Source organism: Crocodylus siamensis, chromosome 13 (genome assembly GCF_052110815.1).
Source record: "Crocodylus siamensis isolate JL-2025a chromosome 13, ASM5211081v1, whole genome shotgun sequence".
NCBI lineage: Eukaryota > Metazoa > Chordata > Crocodylia > Crocodylidae > Crocodylus > Crocodylus siamensis.
Genome location: NC_143407.1, coordinates 12,756,976 through 12,777,570, shown reverse-complemented (window position 1 = coordinate 12,777,570; position 20,595 = coordinate 12,756,976). Strand labels below are relative to the sequence as shown.

The 20,595-nt window shown below is 49.6% G+C and overlaps 1 protein-coding gene across 5 annotated transcripts; it reads left to right on the top strand.

Annotated features, from left to right (window-relative positions):
* Positions 1-3,374: 3,374 nt before the first annotated feature.
* On the top strand, positions 3,375-20,318 carry TNNT2 (troponin T2, cardiac type). Of its 5 annotated transcripts, none has more exons than XM_090025617.1 (14): positions 3,375-3,392; positions 4,327-4,356; positions 5,654-5,710; positions 7,490-7,522; positions 8,607-8,630; positions 9,388-9,409; positions 12,137-12,197; positions 12,582-12,698; positions 13,342-13,419; positions 13,818-13,928; positions 15,793-15,902; positions 16,958-17,048; positions 17,452-17,492; positions 20,001-20,318. In XM_090025617.1, the coding sequence occupies exons 7-14, from the start codon at positions 12,144-12,146 to the stop codon at positions 20,047-20,049; spliced, it is 651 nt and encodes a 216-aa protein (XP_089881743.1). In that variant the 5' UTR covers positions 3,375-3,392; positions 4,327-4,356; positions 5,654-5,710; positions 7,490-7,522; positions 8,607-8,630; positions 9,388-9,409; positions 12,137-12,143; the 3' UTR covers positions 20,050-20,318. The 5 variants fall into 5 exon arrangements, with proteins under 5 accessions (XP_089881743.1, XP_089881742.1, XP_089881746.1 ...); XM_090025616.1 differs by having other exon boundaries at positions 9,385-9,409; XM_090025620.1 differs by lacking the exon at positions 4,327-4,356.
* The last annotated feature ends 277 nt before the right edge of the window (positions 20,319-20,595 follow it).

Here is a 20,595-nt window from a genome sequence, read left to right as displayed (position 1 = left end):
AGTAGTTGAAAGCTGGATTCGGGGTTGGGGGCAGGGCAGTTATGATGAGTTAAAGTTTCAGAGGCAGGACTTCAAGGTTAATTGGCTAATCTGCAAATGAGCACTTGGTCATTTGGCCCAGGGCATCAAAGGCAATGGGATATGACATGGGCCACATCACTCCTTTGTGTCTTGTTAACTACAGAAATGATTTAATCATATTAGCCCAACAAGCTCTCAGGCTTGGCAGGGCTTTTGACTTGAGAGAAAATGTTTGGCTAAAGGATGAGGACATAAGAGCCATCGATACATATCTGAAGAATATAAACACTAAGAAGTGGCAGGAAATATTATTGCCCATCTAAGAGGGAACTGCAAATAACAGAATGGAGTCAGGAATTTCAAATTTAGTTTGATGTTGGAAAAGCTTCCTAGTGGCCACCTCTGTTAGACTGTGTGATATAATTATGGCACCATCTAAATACTAATGGGACTGACAGACTGGATGATAGGAAGACTGGCATACCTGGGTGTTGAGTTCCCATCTCCAAAGTCCCAAAGGGGGTGTTGGAGAATGCATCACTCTGGAGCCTTAAAATTAGTTTGGGGTAAGTCCTGACAGATAGACTCTGCTCCAGGAACCAACCATGCACTGAACTAGATGGTGTACTAGGCCTTTTCTCTCCTTGATGTGCATGATTCTGGATTCATAAAGTTCTTTATTAAATTGCTATAAAGCCTGTTCTGTCTGGCACAAGCAAAAAATACCAAACACATGGAGCCAGCACCAGCTGTTACAAAACATCTGATAAGAGGTGATGTATAGCAGAACTGATTTGGGAACAGGTGCTTCTGCACATGAAAGTTATTTGTAGAACTGCCTGAAACTTTCCTTGTGAAACCCAAGTTTCACTGAGTCTGAGGGTTTGATTCAAAACTGAGCTTCTGGCTAGATTAAGCAGCAACTTCGAGTTTTGGGAATGTTTCAGTGAGGCAAAGTCCTGAGAGGTAGACAGGATTCAGAAAATGGTGTTAGATGAGGCTCACTAATGGAATCTGGTGCGAACCCAGCAGAAATGGAGGCTTGAGTAGAAATTCACTGTGGAGTTTATTTGACCTTGAAACACCAAGTGGAAAGGATTCAGATGGACTTGCAGACAGTTTGATGGTGCACGGTGGTGTCACCAGTATCCATTTCTAGCTGTTCTTCAAATTGTTAACTCTGGTAAAATCAGATGCTTGGTGAATCTCATATCAGCTGTGGACCTTTAGCCTGCAGTGCCTATATTGCTCACTTCCCCAGCCCCACCTGCTGCTCTTTTCCTAGATGTTTCCTTATGCTGTATCGGCAGGCTTGGACTGTCTCTCCTTTAGGTCCAGAGACTTACTTACATGCCATGGTGATCAATAGTTTCTGACTATGTTCAATAGTATTTTGAGCAAATATGGGGACCAGATAGAATAGAGGCCAGGTTACTGAAGAGATATCGTACTCTAATGATAATAGTAATTTGCATTTCTATCCCATGTTTTGCTGGAGGAAACGGCTAACTTTTGTAAGGTGCTTTATTGTCTCTATTTTATGGAAGGAGAAACTGAGGCAAAGAGGAGTTATGTGACTTGCCCAGGGTCACATAACAGGTCAGCAGCAGAGCCAGGAGTAGTGCCCAGGAGCACTGACTCTCAGTTCCCAGCACTGCCCACTGACTGGGTGTACTAGAATAGACAGGGCTGAGTCTAGAGACATCCCCCTCCCAGCCAGAAACCGCTAAAGTCTATGAGTCTTTGGAAAGTTAGGACATGAATTATTACAGGGATTTCATATATTTTGTGTCTGAATAGTTGTGGGTATAAGATTGCAGGAGGCTTGAGCAACTGGTGACTTTTAATTAGCCCAAGACAGGGAGTTAGGAGCCAAGATAACGAAAAAGGACGCATCAAGGGAACAGCTCAAATTCAGGGTAGGAATGGCAGGATTAACCTTGATGTTCCCTGCAATGACCAAGTCAATTCCATGGCATTTCTTTGACTCCACAGAAGACTAACTTTCGGTTAAGCAGAAGGGGCAGCCTTTAATACTAGAAACCTTAGGGCAGTAAAGTATTGCCCCACCCTCCACACAGCCCAGAAGTTTCCTAGCTGATCAGAGAAGTGGCTATGAACTGTCCACGGGGCCAGAGCTTCAAGTTATCAGTGCTGGGTGATGCTATTCCTGACCTCCTGACTCCGATTTAAAAACAGCTTTGTTGTTGAGCCAGAGAAGGGGGAGGGTGGGCTCAGAAAACATTATCTCAACACTGCTGGCATTCAGGCTGACTTCATCCTAGGGACACAGAAATTCTGTTCTTGTATCTCTGATGACGAAGGGCTAACTGGGAGGCTATTTTCTTACTGCAGCTTCTAACACTCGCTCTTAATTCCTTTCTGGCAGATCACAGAACATGTCCGATTCCAGAGAAATCACTGAAGAATATGAAGAGTAAGAGTCCTGTTTTCAAATGCCAGCCCTCTCACAGCTTCCATGCTGAGTGAAATGCTTTTTCTCTAAGCCCATATTGTCCCATGCAGAGCCCGTTCTGCTTATTACAGGGCCCTGTCAAGAATCACCAACCAGACTGAAGTCATTCTGGGGGAAAAGTCATGCTTATTTTAAACACAGTATTACAAGAGTGCCCAAAGGCCCTCTCTGAGATTAGAGAAGTGTTGTGCATTGGGCTGTTCAGCCACTCAGCCAGAAGCTCAGTCCATGCACTGAAGGGTTTGCAGTGCAAATTAGCAAGATAAGCAGAGTCGAAGAAGGGAATCACTATGGTACAGGTGGGGAGCTAAGGCCCAAAAAAGAGATCAAATGACTTACCCTAGGTCACACTGGGAATCAGTGACAGTTGTGAATTGAAAGGTGGATCTTCTCAGATGCAGTCCCTGAGGTCTGTCTCTGCTATGAAATGTAAAGCCTTGATGATTTCATTTGATTTAAAGTTTTGATTTTGTGTCTCTCTTTACCAGCACTTAGGCCCTAGTGGTAGATATAGGTCAAACCCCACAGACCCATCCCCAGAACTGGGGAAAGTTTGGACCTGGATACAGATGTGGTCCATCCTATCTCTGCTGTCCTATAGCAATAGGGGCAAAAACGTTAGTGTTACCTGTCTCAGTGAGGGAGACTGAGTTAGCTGTGGGAGGACTAATGCACCAACGACCAACACAAGCGTGTCAGTCCGTAGCCAGTCATTCTGATTTGATGGTTTTTTTGTTCTGCCTTGCAGAGAGCAAGAAGGTAAGGTGATCTGGAGCCTCTTCAGTCCCATCAGGACAGATCAAACCTTTAAAATGGTCAGTGAAATCTCAATAACCTGTTTATATCTCTCTTTCCCTCCCACTTTCTTTTTCTACAGAGGACTGTATTGAGGAAGGTAGGTCTTTCCCTGCTGTTTGGAGGGACATGAGGACTATCACTTCATTATATACTTTGGCTTAGAGAAATGCTTTCATTTTCTTTTTGTTGAGCGGCTTAGGGTGGGTGGACTATTCCTTAAGTGCAGATGGAGAAAGATGCATAAATACTGTAGAGAAAGGTCCTGTGATTATTCTTTCCATTTTCAAGCAGATTTGTTTCAGCTGGTGTTTGGCTGAAGTAAAACTTGTCCCTGTGTGAAGGTGGTACAACATACACTGGCCATTTGTGTCCCAGTTCAGCCCTCCAACATTGAACAGTATTATCTAAAGTCTTAGGGAGTTTACATTTGGCCTTCACTTTATTGATTATTGCTCATGGAGACAGGCAAGAGCTAAATCCTCCAATCTGAGCACTAAGGGAAAAAATCAGGATTCCAAGCTTTTCCAGCTCGTGTCTGTCTGCAGTACCGAGGCCAACATGATAACTAAATGGAGGCTGGAGTTGTGACTGATTTGTCTGAACGACAGTCCAGCATGAACCTGCTGCTGCTTCAGAATAATGAAGAAACTAAAAACGGGTGCATCTTGTAGATTTTTCTGCATTTGCTGGAGGGCATGTGACTGACAGTATGTGTGGATGTGTGAGTACATGTGCATGCCTATACTTACGTGAGCAGAGATGCATAGGTTTGTGTGAGCACACGTGTGCAAGTGTGCGTATGCAAAGTGGATGTGGTAGAAAAAGCTTTATTCCTCTATGACTTCATTGACATCTGGGCTACACCTGCATGGCAGAATATGATAAGCACTAAGAAACCTAGAGAATACAGAACCGTGAAACAAATCAATGAAATACCAGTCGTCTTCTTAGAGGACACTTGAGCTAGATTCTTTACAGCTTCAAGATATTTAACTTTTTTCACTATTCCTTTCACGTTTCCCACGTTTAAGAAGAGGAAGAATGGATAGAGGAGGAAGACGGTAGTAATTTTTTTTTTTTTAAATCTCATTTCTCTACTGCTTGCCAACCTTGTACATAAGGAATGTCCATGGGTTGACTTATACGCCTACGTGCTTCTATCTCCCGTCATCTGGAATGTGACCTCTCTCTTATCCCCATCGCTCCTCTGTTGTTACTTGTTGTCTCGTCTCCTCCCTCTTTCAGTCCTGCTTGATATGCCTTGTGAATCCACTCTGGTCTCCTGTGTTTAACTCTCATCCCATTGCCAAATTCATCTAGTATTTGCTTCCATCATTGTGTTTCTTTTACTCTCCTCCTGGGGCTGCTAGTCCTTCATGCCCTCCAAGGAGCCACTGACCCCAGTAGCCCTTGCATGGCACCAGAGTACTCTTGTCGCAGTGCTCCTTCCTCCAGTGGAAAGATATTACAGTGCTATAAATAGAGCGCAAGATAAGATTGTCGAATTAATGGCTGGAGGCCACCACTTTTAGTGCCCACTGGTATCTCTTCATTTGACTGAGGACAGCATAGGAGAGCAATGAAATTGTCCCCTTCCCTGCCCCCATATGTTTCCTTCATGTCTTGTTCTTTCCTGCCTTGAGGAGTGATGAACCTAGACTCAGCTGGCCCTGTGGTGGCCCTGACAGGCCCCTGGAAATGCTGTTGGGGCATCCCATGATAGCACGTGGCCACTCCTATTCATGTTGGGAACCTGACATGGATAGAATCATACAAATGAGGGATAAAAATGTGAACCATGGATTTGGGGTAGAGGTTTAGGGGAAGGTCTTGTGTACCTGAACCAGGGCTGTCCAGCTTCTGAGCAGCTGGGGGCTGCATACCATTCCACTGGCAGGCCCCTGGCTGCAAACTTCATGAGCCTCATGCAGTGGGGGTCACACTCCGTGTGAGCAGCTCAAGTCCCCCTGCCACACTGTACAGGCAGCGTGAGCCTCCACACCCCATCTACTGCCATGCAGGCAGTGGGTTTGCTGGGCCCCATCCCAAGATGCTGCCCTGCCCCAGAGACCCCAGCTGCCACAGCAGCAGAAGTAATGAGTGGAGTGGCAGCTGGACAAGAGCCTGGTGGGGAGGAGAGGGGACATATTAGACCCTCATGGGCTGGATGCAGACTGTAAGCCATCAGTTGGACAACCCTGATCTGAACCATTACCCATCCGTCTTCCACTGCCTTTCCCTTGCCCCTGTCTCTTGTCTCTGTCACTCCCATGGCCAGCTCCCTAGGATGGGTTGCATGTTATTAGCTAGCCTTTGGGAGCCTCAGTTGCTCATCTCATCCTGCACATTGTTCTGCAGAACAAAAAGAGCAAATAGAGGAGGTGGAAGAGGAGGCTGAGGAAACCAGGGCTGAAGGTATGTGGTGGAGCTGCTGAAAGACTGCTCTCTGCCCAGCTGGCTCTGGCTGGCTGCAATGTTCAATGGTTTGACTGATCTCTGGGCTGTTTTCAGAGCTCATCTCTGGTTTTGATCTCTAGGTGTTTAAGATCTCTGGCCATTAACCCATTCCCTTGGGTTCTCGGCCAATACTATGTCCCAGTTCTGCTCACCCTCATACATGTAGCAAGCAGTGCACTGATGTTAAAGACCGAGCTGCACCCACAGCCAGCTTGTAAGCAGTGAGAGTTGAGGGTGGTTGCTGTAAGCACTTCGCAGGATTGAGCATATTTAAAACAAACAGAGTACTGTAGTTGACATCAAAGAGGTGACTTTTGCCACTGTGCTATTTCTGGTCTGATAACTGAGAGAAATGAAGCCCTTACTCTTCCATTCCCTAACCACGGGGTGTGCCTACACATGTGCATTTAATGCACATTAGCCCAATTTAAGGTGCATTAAGAGTGTGTGTCTACATGTACACACCCTTAATGCGCCTTCAAAATGGTGATTTTAGGTTATTTGAGTCTAAATTGGAACCTCCATAAAACAGGTATCAAATGTATGCACAAATAGCTAAGTCACATCTGCGAATGTGTAGATGCATTAATGCACATTAACACAGTATGTCTCCATTGACTTGGGACTAACTTTAGGTCCGCACACACACATTAATGTGCCTTAGCGTGTGCATGTGTAGATGTGTGCCTAAATTGCCTTAATGCGCATTAGGCTAATGTGAATTGAATTTAGGCACATGTAAAACCATGTGTAGACACGCCCACTGGTAGCTTGGATTAGGGAGGTCTTACTCCCTTGTACAAGTGTGCAGCTCAAGTCATGTTCCTACCTATGGGTTTCCCCAGTGCACCACTTGACAGGGAGCCTTGGGAGGATTTGTGCATCAGAGATGCTCCCAGGGTCTAGTGGCTCCCCAGCTACCTGCTTCTACTGGACAAGGAGGAATGGGCTGAATCAGCCCGTTCCAAGAAGAGACAAACTCCCCCAGGGTACAGCCTAGGTTCTCACTATTCCTGCCACTTTGTGCACCTATTAGTTTGTGCAGTGGTGACCAGACTGGTCAGGTCCAGGGACTAACCAAGCTAAAAGCAGGAAACTCTCCAGCTTGAGCTAGAGAGCCAGTCAGTCAAGCTGGGGCTGTACCAAAAGTACAACACTCAAGCCAGTGGAGTAGGTGTTTTATGAGGGCTAGATCCGAGGTCAGGATTTCCTTAACATGGCTGTGCTTGAGTGTGAAATTCTTCATATCTCCAATGCCCTGAGCAGATACTGGTGTTAAGAGCCAAGTCAACTCAGTGCCAAGCAATGTGAAAAGCTCTCTGTCTTTAGATTCAGGGGTCGACACTGCATTATCTCTGTCCCTCCTCCCCAGCACAAAACCAACCATCTACACTTAAAATAAGACAAGTAAGAAAAGAGAGTTGGCATCTTTCCAGCACTCAAAGGCCTGAGACTTTCCTCAGCATGTTCATTTCCAGACTTAAAGCTAGAGTATAATGTCTGTGCCAAAGATTAAAAACAGTCAGGCCCCTCTGAAGTTGGCCAAAGCACCAGGTCTCCCCCTGAGGAGGTACACAGCTGCCTTTATGAGGATTCCTCAATAGCAAAATCTCAGCAATGCAAGCGCACTCCACAGCGGCTATGAGAAGCATGCTAGGAATACCACAGGGCCCTTGCTGGGGGAATGTGCTTCTGTGCAAGTATCTGATTGAATTCTCCTTTCTGGTTTTAAAATAGAACATGAAGATGAAGCTAAGGAAGCAGAAGAAGGTAAAGCAAGTGGGAGAATAGGCGTATTTTCCTCTTGGCCTGCATGGTCCCTGTTTTCACTCCACTTAGGCAAACATGATTCATACGACTTAGATTTTCAGGGTTAAATTTAACTGCTGCTACTCATGCAGTTTCTGACCTTTGTGGTGCGAGACACTCAACCTTTCCCCCCTGTGCAGCACCCTTCCCCACATGCACATGGAGAGAGCCATATACTTTTGTGCTGTCCAAGGAGGAATTCACTCAAATGAAGAAAAGAGAAATTCTTCTGCTTTCAGAGTTCAGGTGCTAGCAAGGCAAAGGAAAAACTGGTCTGAGGTACAGAAGCCCTTGGAAGCAGCCAGGTCTTATTCTGGTGGGAATCTGGAGGGTCTAATTGAAGCCCCACTGAAAGGCATGGTTTCGTCCCACATCCAATTTTCAGGTCTGTCTTTAGGGTGCGGCTGCCCTCAGTGCTCAGAGGAAAATGCAAGGACCAAAAACACAGCCCTGCAAACCACTACATGCTCCCTGCAAGATGGTGGAGCATTCCCAGCCATGTCAGAGAAGATGAGGGATGCAGTGTTGGGCCCCAAGATGTCACATGAAGGATGTGTTGTCATAAGCCTCTGCACAGCCCAAGGATTGAGATCCCTGTGGCTCTGCTGCCTTGCCTAGAAGGAAGCGCATGTAGTAACTGTCCTAGCTCCATTTGTAGATTGCTATATTGAAGCTTATGACCCCAACCTTTTGCCCCACCCTCCTACCATCGCCCGCAATACTCTTAGAGCATGAAGGCTGAAATGGGACAGGTACAGAAGCATGATATATGTGCCAAACAAACTCCCACAGGCCCTTCAGGGGTCACCTGATAAAGCACTTTTTGCTCAGCATTGAAACCGAAGGTATCCCAAAGACCCAAAGTGGAGGCACTTAAAATAAGCTGGGAAAAAACAGGTGTCCAAGCTGACTCACCCTACAGGAGAGGCTGACACCAAGCTAGCCTCCCATGCAGAATGGAAGCATGTGTTGGGACTGGCACCGGTCAGCCACAAAGGTGCAGCTAGGGCAGGTGGCCAGGACCTAATATTTTGTGTTCCTACAGGTGGAGAGCAGGAGCCTGGGGAAGGTAATATATTGTCCTGCCCGGTGCCCCAGGAAGCTAGGGGAAGGAGCGAGACATCATCCATGTTCACAAAAGGCAGGGGCAGGAGTATGAGGGGCTATAAATGCTCCCTGTCACTGAGGCGCCCGAACTTTTTCCTGGGTCCCATGAGCCAAGTGCCGTCACTGTAGTGCTACAAAGAGGATGGCCCACTGGCTACCACATCCATTCAGGTGCTTTCACTCTGGCAAACCAAGCAGTTGGGCTGGAGTTGCAAGCCCCAACCTCCTGTTAGGTGCTCTTTACCAGGTCTTAACCAGCAAATCTGTTGTGTTCCCTGCTAGTGCCATCACCTGTGCTGGCTTATGGACTGGATGCACTTCCCCCGTGCTCCTGCACTACATGATTGTATGCACAACCCACACTAGCTGGGCAAAGGGTGGGATAGCAAGGAGACACTGCTCCAGCCAGCTCCGATCCTAATACAGGCAGTAGGAAAAGAGTCTGACCTGACCTCCAGGATCTGAAGAGTGGGGCCTGAATTTGGCCTGAATTTGGCAGCCTGGGCCCATCTATTGTCTTAAGTTGATGGTCTGATGCCTCATTAGATGACTTCTTACAGTAGGCTTAGCTGCAGCTCTCCAGGAGCTGCAAGCTGCTGTACAAGAGGGAGCAAAGACAACTTGAAGCACTGTCCCCTCCCCAGCATTCAAATCTAGATGCGAGACAAAGATCCCTGTGCCGCTAACTGTGTTTCTCTTTTGTTCCCATGGAGCAGCAGAAGAGGCAAAACCAAGGCCCAAGTAAGTGGAACTGCGTTGTGTCTAGCAGGATGGGTGGGATGCCTGGAACTGGGTTTCTCTGCTACAGAGCAAGGCTCTGCGCAGTGAAATCAGTACAACATAGTGTATATAGACTTTGGGCATAGCAAAGGGGATGAGGACCGGGGCTAGAACGCTATAGAAAAGGAGCATGGAAGAGAAGCAGGTAGTTTGAGATTTTGCGGGCGGGAGGGGAGAAACAGAAAAAGAAGAGGGGGGAGAAAGGAAACTAAAGAAAGAGAACAGGAGCAGGAAGGCCAAATCCAGGCCTGGAGCCTCAGGGGCATCAAGCATGCTTGTTGGCACAGCTGAAGCCTCCCTGCTGGCTGTGGCGCTTGGAAACCATCTGCGCATTCCTGGTGCAATCGGAGCCTCCTGCACATTCCCCAGTGCAGCCAGAGCGCTGGCATCCTCTTGGAGCCATCTGAGCATCTCTCATGAGACAGCTGTCTGCCTGGATCCTCCCACACAGGCAGGAACGTGGATGGGAACATCCTGTGAACCTCTGGGAGTCCTGGCAGATAGAAGGAGCAAGTGAAGACGGGGTTCTGCGGGCCCACGGGACGGCCACGTCCTTCTAAACCGTCTCCTGTTCTTTCCTTTCCTCCCCCCCAACTCCCTGTCCCTGTACCCCATCGCTTGGCCACAACCTTTCCTAGTGTCTCCAGGTAGGCTCAGCTTTCTAAGCTCTTGTGGTAATACTGCTCCATAACCATGGCTGGGTTGTGCACTGACTTGCGGTAGAGGCACGTGCACTCTGCTTTGCTGACCGTTGCAGGAAAGAGGCTGCTGCTGCGCTTGGGGCAGGGGCAATGTTCTCATTTTGGAGGGGTTCAGCAGAACAAAAGGGTTTTGGATGGAAACGCGAGCAGTAGGAATGGGAATACTCGGGTCCATCAGAATCTCTTCTCGTGTGGGCAGGCTCGAAGGAGAAGGGTCTGAACAAAAATGCCTTTCCATAAGGACCTGCAGCAGCCTGCGGCCATTGTAATGACTGTGCAGTTCTGAGCCTCCTGCAAAAGCACTCTCTCTTTCTGATGCGGGCATCTTAATGCATTAGACAACATGGGCTAGTAGCCAGGAGGCTTAGCTGGAAGCCAGAATACTTGGTGGTCTTTAGCCCCAGCTGTGCTCCCTATCTGTTCCAGACAAACGTCTCCTTTCCTTGTGCTTCCGTTTCTATTATATGTAGGACAATATTACCTCCCTTCCATGGAGAGTCCTGCAGTCCAGATCTGGCCCAGGGGACCACACCAGTGTGACAGCCCTGCTGTATAGGATAGGGACACGTGCTGATTGGAGCTTCCAAATATTGTGTTGGTGCGCTGCTAAGATTCCCATATTTGTAACTTGGTGCCAGTATGCCTCCTCCAGAGCTAAAGAGGGAGATGTTTGCCTCCAAAACCTTTTATTGCTTTTTTTTTTTTTTGAAGCAACTGGCTTAGTAAAGTCTCTACCGAAACCCTCAGGACAGATATAATATCAGTGCTCTTTAACAGCTTATGCTCATCTCAGTTGACCACAGCATGGTCCCCTCATGTTTCCTTTGAAAGGCTGCATCTGTTTTCTAGACTTGCAAGGCCCTGCCCTTACCTGTGCCCTGGGGACTCCTGTCATTGTACCCGTCATGTGCACACACCTGACTTGGCCCTGTGCAGAGCTGCGGGTAGGAGCCTGAGGCAGCCCTGGAAAAACCATGCCTCCAGAGAATTGCAGCACCTGTGCTTTTCTCTGTCTTGTCCATAGGGGGAATTTTGCCCAGAGTTACATTGCAGCCCCACCTTCCCTGCCTATATTTCACGGAGGCCATGAAGGCATGGACACTGGGGAGCTCAGCAGCACTGGGGACTAGCAAGAGGACACAGAGCCGTTTACTTCTGAGTGGAGGGCTCCAAGCCAGCCCCATTTGATTGTGATTTGAGGTTCCTCCTGCCCTTTGGTGGCCCCGGAGAAGTGAAGTGGGGAACCTCACTGGCCTTGGAAAAATGTGGCTAAAATATAAAAACCAACCCACAACCACTATTGCATCCTAGCTGGCAGCCTCAAGCAAGTATCCTCCTGTGCTGAGAACTGGTACAAGCCCTCTGTGTGACAGGGGCTTGATGAGTTTTTGGTCAGATTTTTAACTGCCTAAAGCTTGAACACTTTTCCCCGTGTAAGGCCAAATTCTTTCTCACTGACTGTTGAGGGATTACAGTCCATAAATCCCTGATATTTCTCTAAAATCCCAATCAGTGAGGCATCCAGACCCCCAGACACCTGACAACGCTAGGAAGCTAATAGGCAATGAAACCCCCAAACACACAAGTGAATTCACATATACGGACTAGTGTCTCCTGTAGCGCTCCATAGTGGTGTGCTGTCTGGATGTCAAATCAACCCCAAACAAGTTTCTCCCAGCTAGAGTTGGAAAAGGGGCGCATAGGGCACACTTATCCAGCTGTGATGAAGTTATGGCCCTGAACACGCGATTAAAGTTTCCCAGAACCGTCAGCAGAGAGAGGCAGTTAGTCATGTTCATCCAAAGTCAGGCAGGCAAAACGCATGAACCCTGAGAAAGGGTTTAAACATTGCTATGGAAGAAAGTGAGGCTCTTAAATAAAAGTGTGCGAGGTTGCCCGAAAGGTCACCAGCCATCCCCAGTCCCTGTACTGCAGCATTTAGACTGGCCTAGGCTTGCCCCTCTTATTCTTCTGTCTTCATTTCTAGACTGTTTATGACAAACCTGGTGCCTCCCAAGATCCCAGATGGGGAAAAAGTGGACTTTGATGTGAGTAGTGGATGTCTAACGGGTCCCAGATTGCTCTGTGGGTCAGTAGTCGGATTCAGTGCGGTGGCCAGCAGGTTGGCACTAAATTTAATTGCACATGACCATGAAGGGATGCAAATACAGAAGAGAGTAGTCTACAAGCTCTCTTGGGGTCCTTTCCCTCCATCCCTCTGAGTATTTACCCAGCCCACTTCTCACTGCTATAGCTGCCAATACCTCTAGGTATTTACCCAGTACATGCAGGTCCATGTCTGCCATCTCTCCCTGGGCATATAGCCAGCACTGCCTGCTGGCTCATCGTCTTGTCCTGGGGTTGACCTGGCCCCAGTGCTGTTGATCCCAGAGGGGGTGGCAATATCTGACTGAGTTCCATGTACCGTGCAGGACATTCACCGCAAACGCATGGAGAAGGACCTGAATGAACTGCAGGCCCTGATTGAAGCTCATTTTGAGAACCGGAAGAAGGAAGAGGAGGAGCTGATCTTCCTCAAGGACAGAATCGTAAGGCTGGAGCTCTTGGTCGTCCACCCCCACCCCCCTGCCTCCCCCAGTGAAGGGATATTATTCTCCTGACAAAGGCACTAGAAGCAGGATTGGGCCTTAATAATGTGGGAAGCTGAAAGCTGAAGCAGACCCAACTTCCTGGGAGAGAGGGAGCCAAGGTCACAGTCAGGTGTATCCGGAGCCCAGAATTGAGAAAATCCCACCTGGAAGAATTATTTCACTAGCAGAGTAGGAAAGCACTGGACCAGCTTACCCAGAGAGGGGGTAGAAGCTGCACCCTTGGAGGTTTTCAAACCCTGGCTAGACAAAGCCTTGGCTGGGATGATCTAGTTGGGGCAGGTCCTACTTTGAGCAGGGGTTGGACTAGATGTGACCTCCTGAGGTCCCTTCCAGCCCTATCTTTCTATGGGTCTATAGTCCCGATTATTTGGACCCCAGGTAGTGGGCTGTTCCAGCACTCACCCCCCAGCTGTATCTGGTCAGGATGTTCATGCAGGGGGCACTGGTAATGCAGTACTGTGTTGACCCAGAAAACAGCTTGTTTGGCCCAGGCTGCACCCCAGGCATTTGCAACCAAGAAAATGTTTGCAGCAGGCTCCCTTGGGTGTCTTTATTCTGATGCCTTGCCCTTCCCACCCAGGAGCAGCGGCGAGCGGAGCGGGCTGAGCAGCAGCGGATCCGCAGTGAACGGGAGAAGGAGCGCCAGGCCCGTGTGGCTGTGAGTGTCCTGCCTCCCAGCCCCCTACCATATCCCAACAGGGGAGCTGGGCTCGGGCTAAGGCTGGGATTCTTCCCAACAGGATTAGATTATGTTATTACTTCTCAAATTATAGTGACTCCCTTTGTAGATGGGGGAGGTCAGAGCCCATAGGTGATGCTCCTAGATGGTGGAGCCCAAAGGTAATGCACACCCAGGCACTGGCCAGCCATGGCATAGGGAAGCCAGACAGTCTATCATGGCCCCTTTGCCAGGCTGCAGCTTTCGGCTATGCTGCTTGCAGCTAAGGAGGGTCAGGGTGGGTTAGTGTTCAAATAAACCTTCAGGGGCCAGGGTAGCAGTGAGTTCCCTCTCCTCCAGCTTTTCTCCAGACGCTAATTTTGGTTCCACTCTGGCAGGAAGAGAAAGCTCGCAAAGAGGAAGAGGAGGCCAGGAAGAAGGCCGAGGAGGAGGCCAGGAAGAAGAAGGCTTTCTCCAACATGCTGCATTTTGGGGGCTACCTGCAGAAGGTAAATGGCTGTGAGGGCCTCGTGGGAGCTGCTAACATCTCTGGAGAAATGGGCCCCGCAGCTGCGTAGACATCACTTGCTGACTAGGCTTTAAGCTCATTGCTGCAGCATCTCATATAACATGGAGCAGCATCACCTGCTCTCCCAACTCCCTAAGCAGTACTGGCCTGTTATGGGCCTTTCTTGCTCCCATCCCCAGGCTCTGGCTGAAGACCTCCCACATACAGTGCAGCGTGGACCCTAGGCAAGGCCCTAGGTCTCTCTCTGTTTCAGTTTTGTTCAGTGACATTACTGTCTGAGCAAAGGGTCTGTCTCCTTTGTGGTTTATCAAGTGCCTTTTTGCCACTGATTCCTAGGATTACCATATTTTTAGTTTTAAAAATGGACACCTGTGGGGAAGGAGGGTAATATGATTGGGGGGGGCAGTGATATGTCCGTGCCCTGCCCCTGCCCCTCACTCCCAAGGTACATCCCCCCCAGCCCTGCTGCTGCCCTTCAATCCCAACCCACAATACCCTGCCCCCCAGACCATGCTGGTGCCCCTCACTCCAAAGCCACAACTCCCCCATCCTTGCTGATACCCCTCACTCCTGACCTGCAGGCCCCTGGCGCTGCCAGCTCCCCGGCATTGCCCAACACTCCTGATCCACAGTCCTCAGCCCCTCCTGGTGCCCCTTACTCCCAAACCACAGCCGTGCTTCCCAGCCCTGCCAGTGCCCCTCACTCCTGACTTACAGCCCCCTGCTTCCTCCAGCCCTGCAGCGTCTCCCAGCTGCCCTGCCCCTGCAAGCACAGGCACCAGCCCTGGTGTTGCCAGCCCATGCCCCCATAGAGTTACCTGCATCCAGCTGCCAGGTCTGGTCCCACCACCCTGCCTAGCTGCATGCCAGCCAGGTGCATGTGCACGTGCAGAGCACATGGTGCCCCCTGTCTCCAGTTGCACTCCCCCCACTCTCCCCAGCCCCCAAGCAGCTCCTTGTAAGCTGGGAAGTGCTGGGAAAAACTTCAGTGCAGAGAAGAGCAAAATCCTGGACATTTGTTGATATTTAAAAAAAAGCCTGGATGGAGATGGGAGGACCCCACGTGTCCGGGAAAACCCAAGACGTATGGTAACCCTAGTGATTCCCAACCAGTGTGTTGTGGCACTCTGAGGTGCCTTGAGACCTTTTCAAGGGTGCCATGCCATGTTAGCACTGTTAGGTGTGCAAACAAGCTTCACAAGATAAACCCAGAGATTTCAAATAGCAGTTCATTGTTTTAAAAACGTTCTGACCCGCAGTGGTCTTTCCGAGTTTCTTGCAACAGAAGAATTGCTCTATTATTTTTCTGTAGAAAAAACAAGCGAGAACGAAGAACTTACATTTCCCAAGAGCTGCTCTGAGTCTAATTAAGGGTGTCTTGAGGCTAAAAATGTTGAGAACCACTGGTTTCAAGGGAGATGAACCATTCTTATTGGTATTTTACCACCATAACGACCCCACCTTGGCTATGGGCCTGCATGCTTGGTAGTGCCCAGTCATACACAAGGAGAATCAATCATTGCCCAAAAAGTTCACAGACAAGAGGAACACGGGTACAGAAAAGAAGAATGGCCATGCTCAGGATCACACAGCAGATCCCTGGCAGAGCTGGGCGTAGAAGCCAGGCCTGCTTAGTCCCAGCTCTTAGACCAGGCTTATAGCACAGGGGCATCTGGGACCAGGCTGGTGGAGCAAGGCAGATGCGGATGAGAGACTCTCCATCCAGCTAGGCATCCCTTTACAACCTCCCTGTCCCCAGGGCTGTTGGGGCTCCCTGGGGGAGGAGAGCCAGCGCCGGGTGGAGGTAACTCCGTCTGACTCTGGCTCACTGGTGGTGTCTTCAGACAGAGAAGAAGAGTGGGAAGAAGCAAACAGAGCGGGAGAAGAAGAAGAAGATCCTCAGTGAACGGCGCAGACCTCTGAACATCGACCATCTCAGTGAAGACAAGCTGAGGTACGAGTGGGGCCAGGGAGCTGGGGGAGGGGGTGACCCCACTTCTCCTACAGGCTGAAAGTGATGTGGGGGCATTTGTCTGAGCCACAAGCCCTTTGTCTCACTACCTCCTGGCCCCCGTCACTCCCCAACTCCTTGCTTAAACTCCCTTGCCCAGGCTGCTCCTCCTCCAACACCTTTCTTTGTGTGAGGATCTCATGCTACCAGGGTTAGCCCTGACTGCCCAGTTGACCCATCTGAGGGTGGCCATCATAGAGGACAAGGACAATCTGTTTTTCTGCTACTCTGTCCTCTATTGATATGAAACCCAATGCCTTTATGCCCTCTATTTTTCTCTTGAAGAGAAAAATAGGGGACATAAAGGCATCCGGTTTCGTATCAGTAGAGGACAGAGGGCAACCGGACTGTCCTCCATGATGCCCACCCTACCCATCTGTGATGTTGAGCATGAAATGGTTGTGCTGATGCAGGGGATGTCCTGGAGCTGGGGCTGGAGAGGCACTGGGAGTGCAGGGTTGTATGCAGTATTGACAGTGTTTTATTTGTGGTGCAGATGCACTAAGTGCCGCCCTGGCCCTCACCTCCAGGCCCTCTGGTCTCCCGGTGGAACCTACCACGGCTGCTCATATCCCATGCCGGGATTTTCAGTTGGGATGTTTCCCATGAGAAGCAGCAACACAAGGGCTCAGCGTGGGAGCCTAAGGGACACACTCCAGTTGGCTGTGTAGAGCAGGCATTGCAGGTCTTGCCTAGACAGCACAGCACCTTTTTTCCCATGCCAGAATATTACACAAGCGTGGCTTGATGTACTACATGGGCCTAAAAAATCAGCTAGTCCTGCTGTGGCATAAATGAAGCATAGGACTGGGCATTGTTCAAGTCCACCCCCAGCAGGCCCCAGTCTAAAGAGAGCCCCATCTCCTGAGGACTTGGGGATCAGGGAACTGCGTGCAGTTCAGGAAATCACATGGCTCTCCCCAGGTGCACAGGCACACAAATGCCATCTCCCCTTTACCCTTTCCCTGCTCACCAATGTCCCGTAACTTTCCCTTTAGGGACAAGGCCATGGACCTGTGGCAGAGTATCTATGACTTGGAAGCTGAGAAATTTGACTTGCAGGACAAATTCAAGAGGCAGAAATATGAGGTGAGACTTGATGATTGTTCTGGTACTGACATCCCCCTGCTGAAGCAGATGCCTTTGTTCCCATCACTACCGCAAATGCCCTGGATGCTGGGGCTGTTGCTGTACCCAGTTTTGTCCCCTGATCAGGAGTGTCCTTTGCAACAGAGAAGAGCCAGGACTGGGATGAGGATAAAGTGGATTGGTCACAGACAGACCTTGGGGTTCTTCGGGTCCCAGCCTACCTTTCTAGAAGCCTAGCAGTTATGGAAGGGGCTGCTGATTGCACTTTATGGCCAAGTTATCATTAGCAGAGATTGGTTGCTGCTTCACCTTCTTCTGAAGTCCCACATTCCCTCATGTTGCTCACCAACTCATACAAGCTGCCAGCTTCAAGCCTTACCAGATTTCTGTATTTGTCCTGCAGATCAATGTTCTCCGAAATCGTGTTAGCGATCACCAGAAAGTGTAAGTACCCAGGCTTCTCCAGCCTCAGATGAATCAAGCATCCCCTGCCCTCTCCCTGCCCCTCTCTGTTCCTTGCCTGCTCTTTTCTCTCCTTGAGTAATTTTTCCCCATTTGCATTTCTCTTTCATTTCCCACATCATCATCTCTTCCTGTTGCTCCTTGCTGCTGCTCTTCCCTCTAATTCCATTTACTTCTCTTCTTTGCCTGTATCTCGTCCTTCATCCTCCCTTGTCTTCCTATCCCTGGACCATGCTCACAAGCATACCAGGTCTAGCCTGGGGATGGTAAAACTGGCAGGAGCCAGGACTCTTCTGCTCTTCCCCTATTCCTCTCCCTTCTCCTAGCTCCCATCCTCTCTGACACTTCTCATTTCTTTCCATCCTTTCATCTCCTCTATGATTCCATAGATATTAGGAAAAACTTTCTCACAAGGCTGGTAGTAATAAAGCACTGGAACAGGTTACCCAGAGAGTTTGATCTCCATCCTTGGAGGTTTTTAAGACCAAGCCTTGGCTGAGATGACTTTCACTTCTGGGTTGCATTGCAGTTGTTAAGGCTGTACCCCTCCCATGTTGGAAGCCAGTGACAGAGCATACTGGCACCAGCAGCATTGCTGTGGGTGAAACGTGCCCAGCTCTTTCTAGTACATCTTCATGGCTTGCCTATTTTGGCCCCTCTCCCATGCCCAAGTCAGGTCCCTCTGCAGAAGCATTTTGACTCTCAGCAGCAGAGAGTGGAGTGTGCTTTTGGGTAAGATCAGGTCAAGAAGATTATGCTGTCAGAGCAGCATAACCCCAAGAGGAATTAGGATCTGGTTTCCTATCAGCATCCCTTGTGCCAGGGAGGCTAGGGAAGCACAGCAGCTAGGAAGTCTTTCCTAGTTCCCCCAAGATATCAGCCCATGTTCAATCCAGACAGATGTAAATGCCTTTGTTCGAGCCGCTCCCTCCTGCCATGCCCCATCAGACATCCCAGGTACACCCAACTCAGCCCATGTGCTGGCTGGAAGCACCCTGATCTGCTTAAACCAAGCCTCTCTTCTCTTATCCCTGACATGAATCATCCCTACAGCAAATGGTGAGTAGCATGGCTATCTGTGTGCTTGGTGATACTGCAGACACGCTGCAAGGGCAAATAGATCTGATGCAAAGCTAGATCCAGGGGGAGTAGATGGAGTGGCCCAGGCAGCATGGAGGCAGCTGTCTGTCTCCATGGGCTGCTTGGCATGTTTGGATGGGGATGCTTTTCATACCGCTCTGAAAGATGAGGGGGCAGGAAGATGACAGACAGGAGCAAGAGAGAAGCTGGGCTCCTGCTGTGTCATTATGGTTTTAAGAGTTCAGTGATTACAATCAAAATGTTAACACTTTAGCCCGGGGTGGCCAACCTGCAGCATGGGTACCACAGGTGGCACAGGCAGCCCCTCTGTGAGGCACGTGGCGAACCGGAGAGGGGGCAGGGAGCAGAAAGCAAAGTAGCAGAGTTGGCAGGGAGCACAGGGAGAGAAGCAGAAAGCAGAGCAGCAGAGCAGGCAGAGGACAGGGACTGGAGCCACCCTCAGGGAGGGTGCAGGGCTAATTTGGGACGCGCCTGCCAGAAAGGTTAGCCCCCCACTGCCTTAGACTATTTTGTGTGGAGCTTGCTTCCTGGACAAGCTGTCTGATTGGTCACTGAGATCACATGGGACGGTTTCTACCTTGTGACTAGATGTGCTGACCTCCACAAGCTGGAAGTCGTGAAGGCATTGCTGAGGTTTTGATCCATAGGAACTTAGGCCAGGTCTATGCTTTAAGTCTTTGTCAGCATAGCAGTATCTGTCACAAGTATAACTTCGATGACATTTCTGTTCCAAGCCCCAGGGGGGATGCAGTTATACTGTCATCAAAGGGCTTTTGCCAGCAGAGCTTGCTTGCCTGGAAGAACTGATGTTAGCCACACCAGCAAAAGTGCTCTGTTGACAGTGTCGCACTCAGGGTTCACCAGTACAGCTCTATGGGACTCACCGCATCAGCAAAGCTCTTCCAGTAGAGACCTGGCCTCTGCCTTGCTGAAGGAGACGTACAAGCCTAGGGCCTGGTAGGACTGGGAGACCTCTTCCTGCTGCCTTTGTGCAGGGAGGCATTTATATATCTCTAGGCAGGAGGATGCAGCACAGTGTTGGGAATCTGTTGCTGAAAAGAAATATGGCTTCTCTCTGCGCTGACTTGGGGAAGCTTTGGGACCAGATTTTTACTTGGCTTAACTCAGTGTTGCTCCATTGACTTTAAAGAAGGTGTGCAACATCCCCCTCCATCAAGAAAGGCTTCAGGCCTGAGAGAAGTTTGTCCCAGAGGTTTTCTCCATCTCTTTGCAGAGTTCTTCAGCTGCCTCCTCTCACCAGCTGGCAGAGAGGAGAGCTTCTTAGAGCCCTGCTCAAGAACCTAGACTTGCTGTTCTCTCTGCCCCATGTCCTTCTGCGTCCTCTTCAATGGACACAGTTCAGCCTATGCTTCTCTGCTTTCCTTCCAGCTCGAAGGCTGCCCGTGGGAAGAGCATGGTTGGTGGCCGATGGAAATAGACACTGCCTGGGTGGAAGGCAGACGAGAGGCGCAGGCATGGAGAGGCACATTCCTGTTTGGTCATCCAGCTGGATTCCCTATGCCACAGAACCTGCATGAACCCACAACCCCCAAGTTCCCGAGGCACCAACCAGTCGGGCTTGTGAAGACTTCACTGCAGGGGTAGCACTGTCTCCGTGTGGGCAAATGCTTTGTGATGTGCTGTTTGCTCTTGTCACCAAACCCCAGGATGTTGTTGTGTCTGTAAATAAAGCTGAGAGTGAAAGGATGTGCACCTTTCATCTTTGGCCTCCATGCCCAACTTGTTGTACCATCTCGGGGCTGTGTGGCAGACCTCGCATTCCCCCAGCTCCACTGATCTGTGCCCTTATACACTTAGGAGACTAGACTATCATGTGTCACCAAGAGATAAAAAGAAGAAATGAGACATCACTAACAGCTTGAAATCCCTGCAGGAGCAGAGGTAGCCTCAGAGATTCAGAAAGGCTGGGGGATACTTCTCTGGAGGTTATGCAAAGCAACCTTCTTGATATTGGACCCTTGAG

Bases quoted from the DNA above. Each gene is read 5' to 3' on its own strand.
- TNNT2 (XM_090025620.1), top strand. From the start codon at position 12,144: ATGACAAACCTGGTGCCTCCCAAGATCCCAGATGGGGAAAAAGTGGAC. The intron at 13,420-13,817 runs GTGAGTGTCCTG...CCACTCTGGCAG, and splicing joins AGCGCCAGGCCCGTGTGGCT to GAAGAGAAAGCTCGCAAAGA. The intron at 13,929-15,792 runs GTAAATGGCTGT...TGGTGTCTTCAG, and splicing joins TTGGGGGCTACCTGCAGAAG to ACAGAGAAGAAGAGTGGGAA.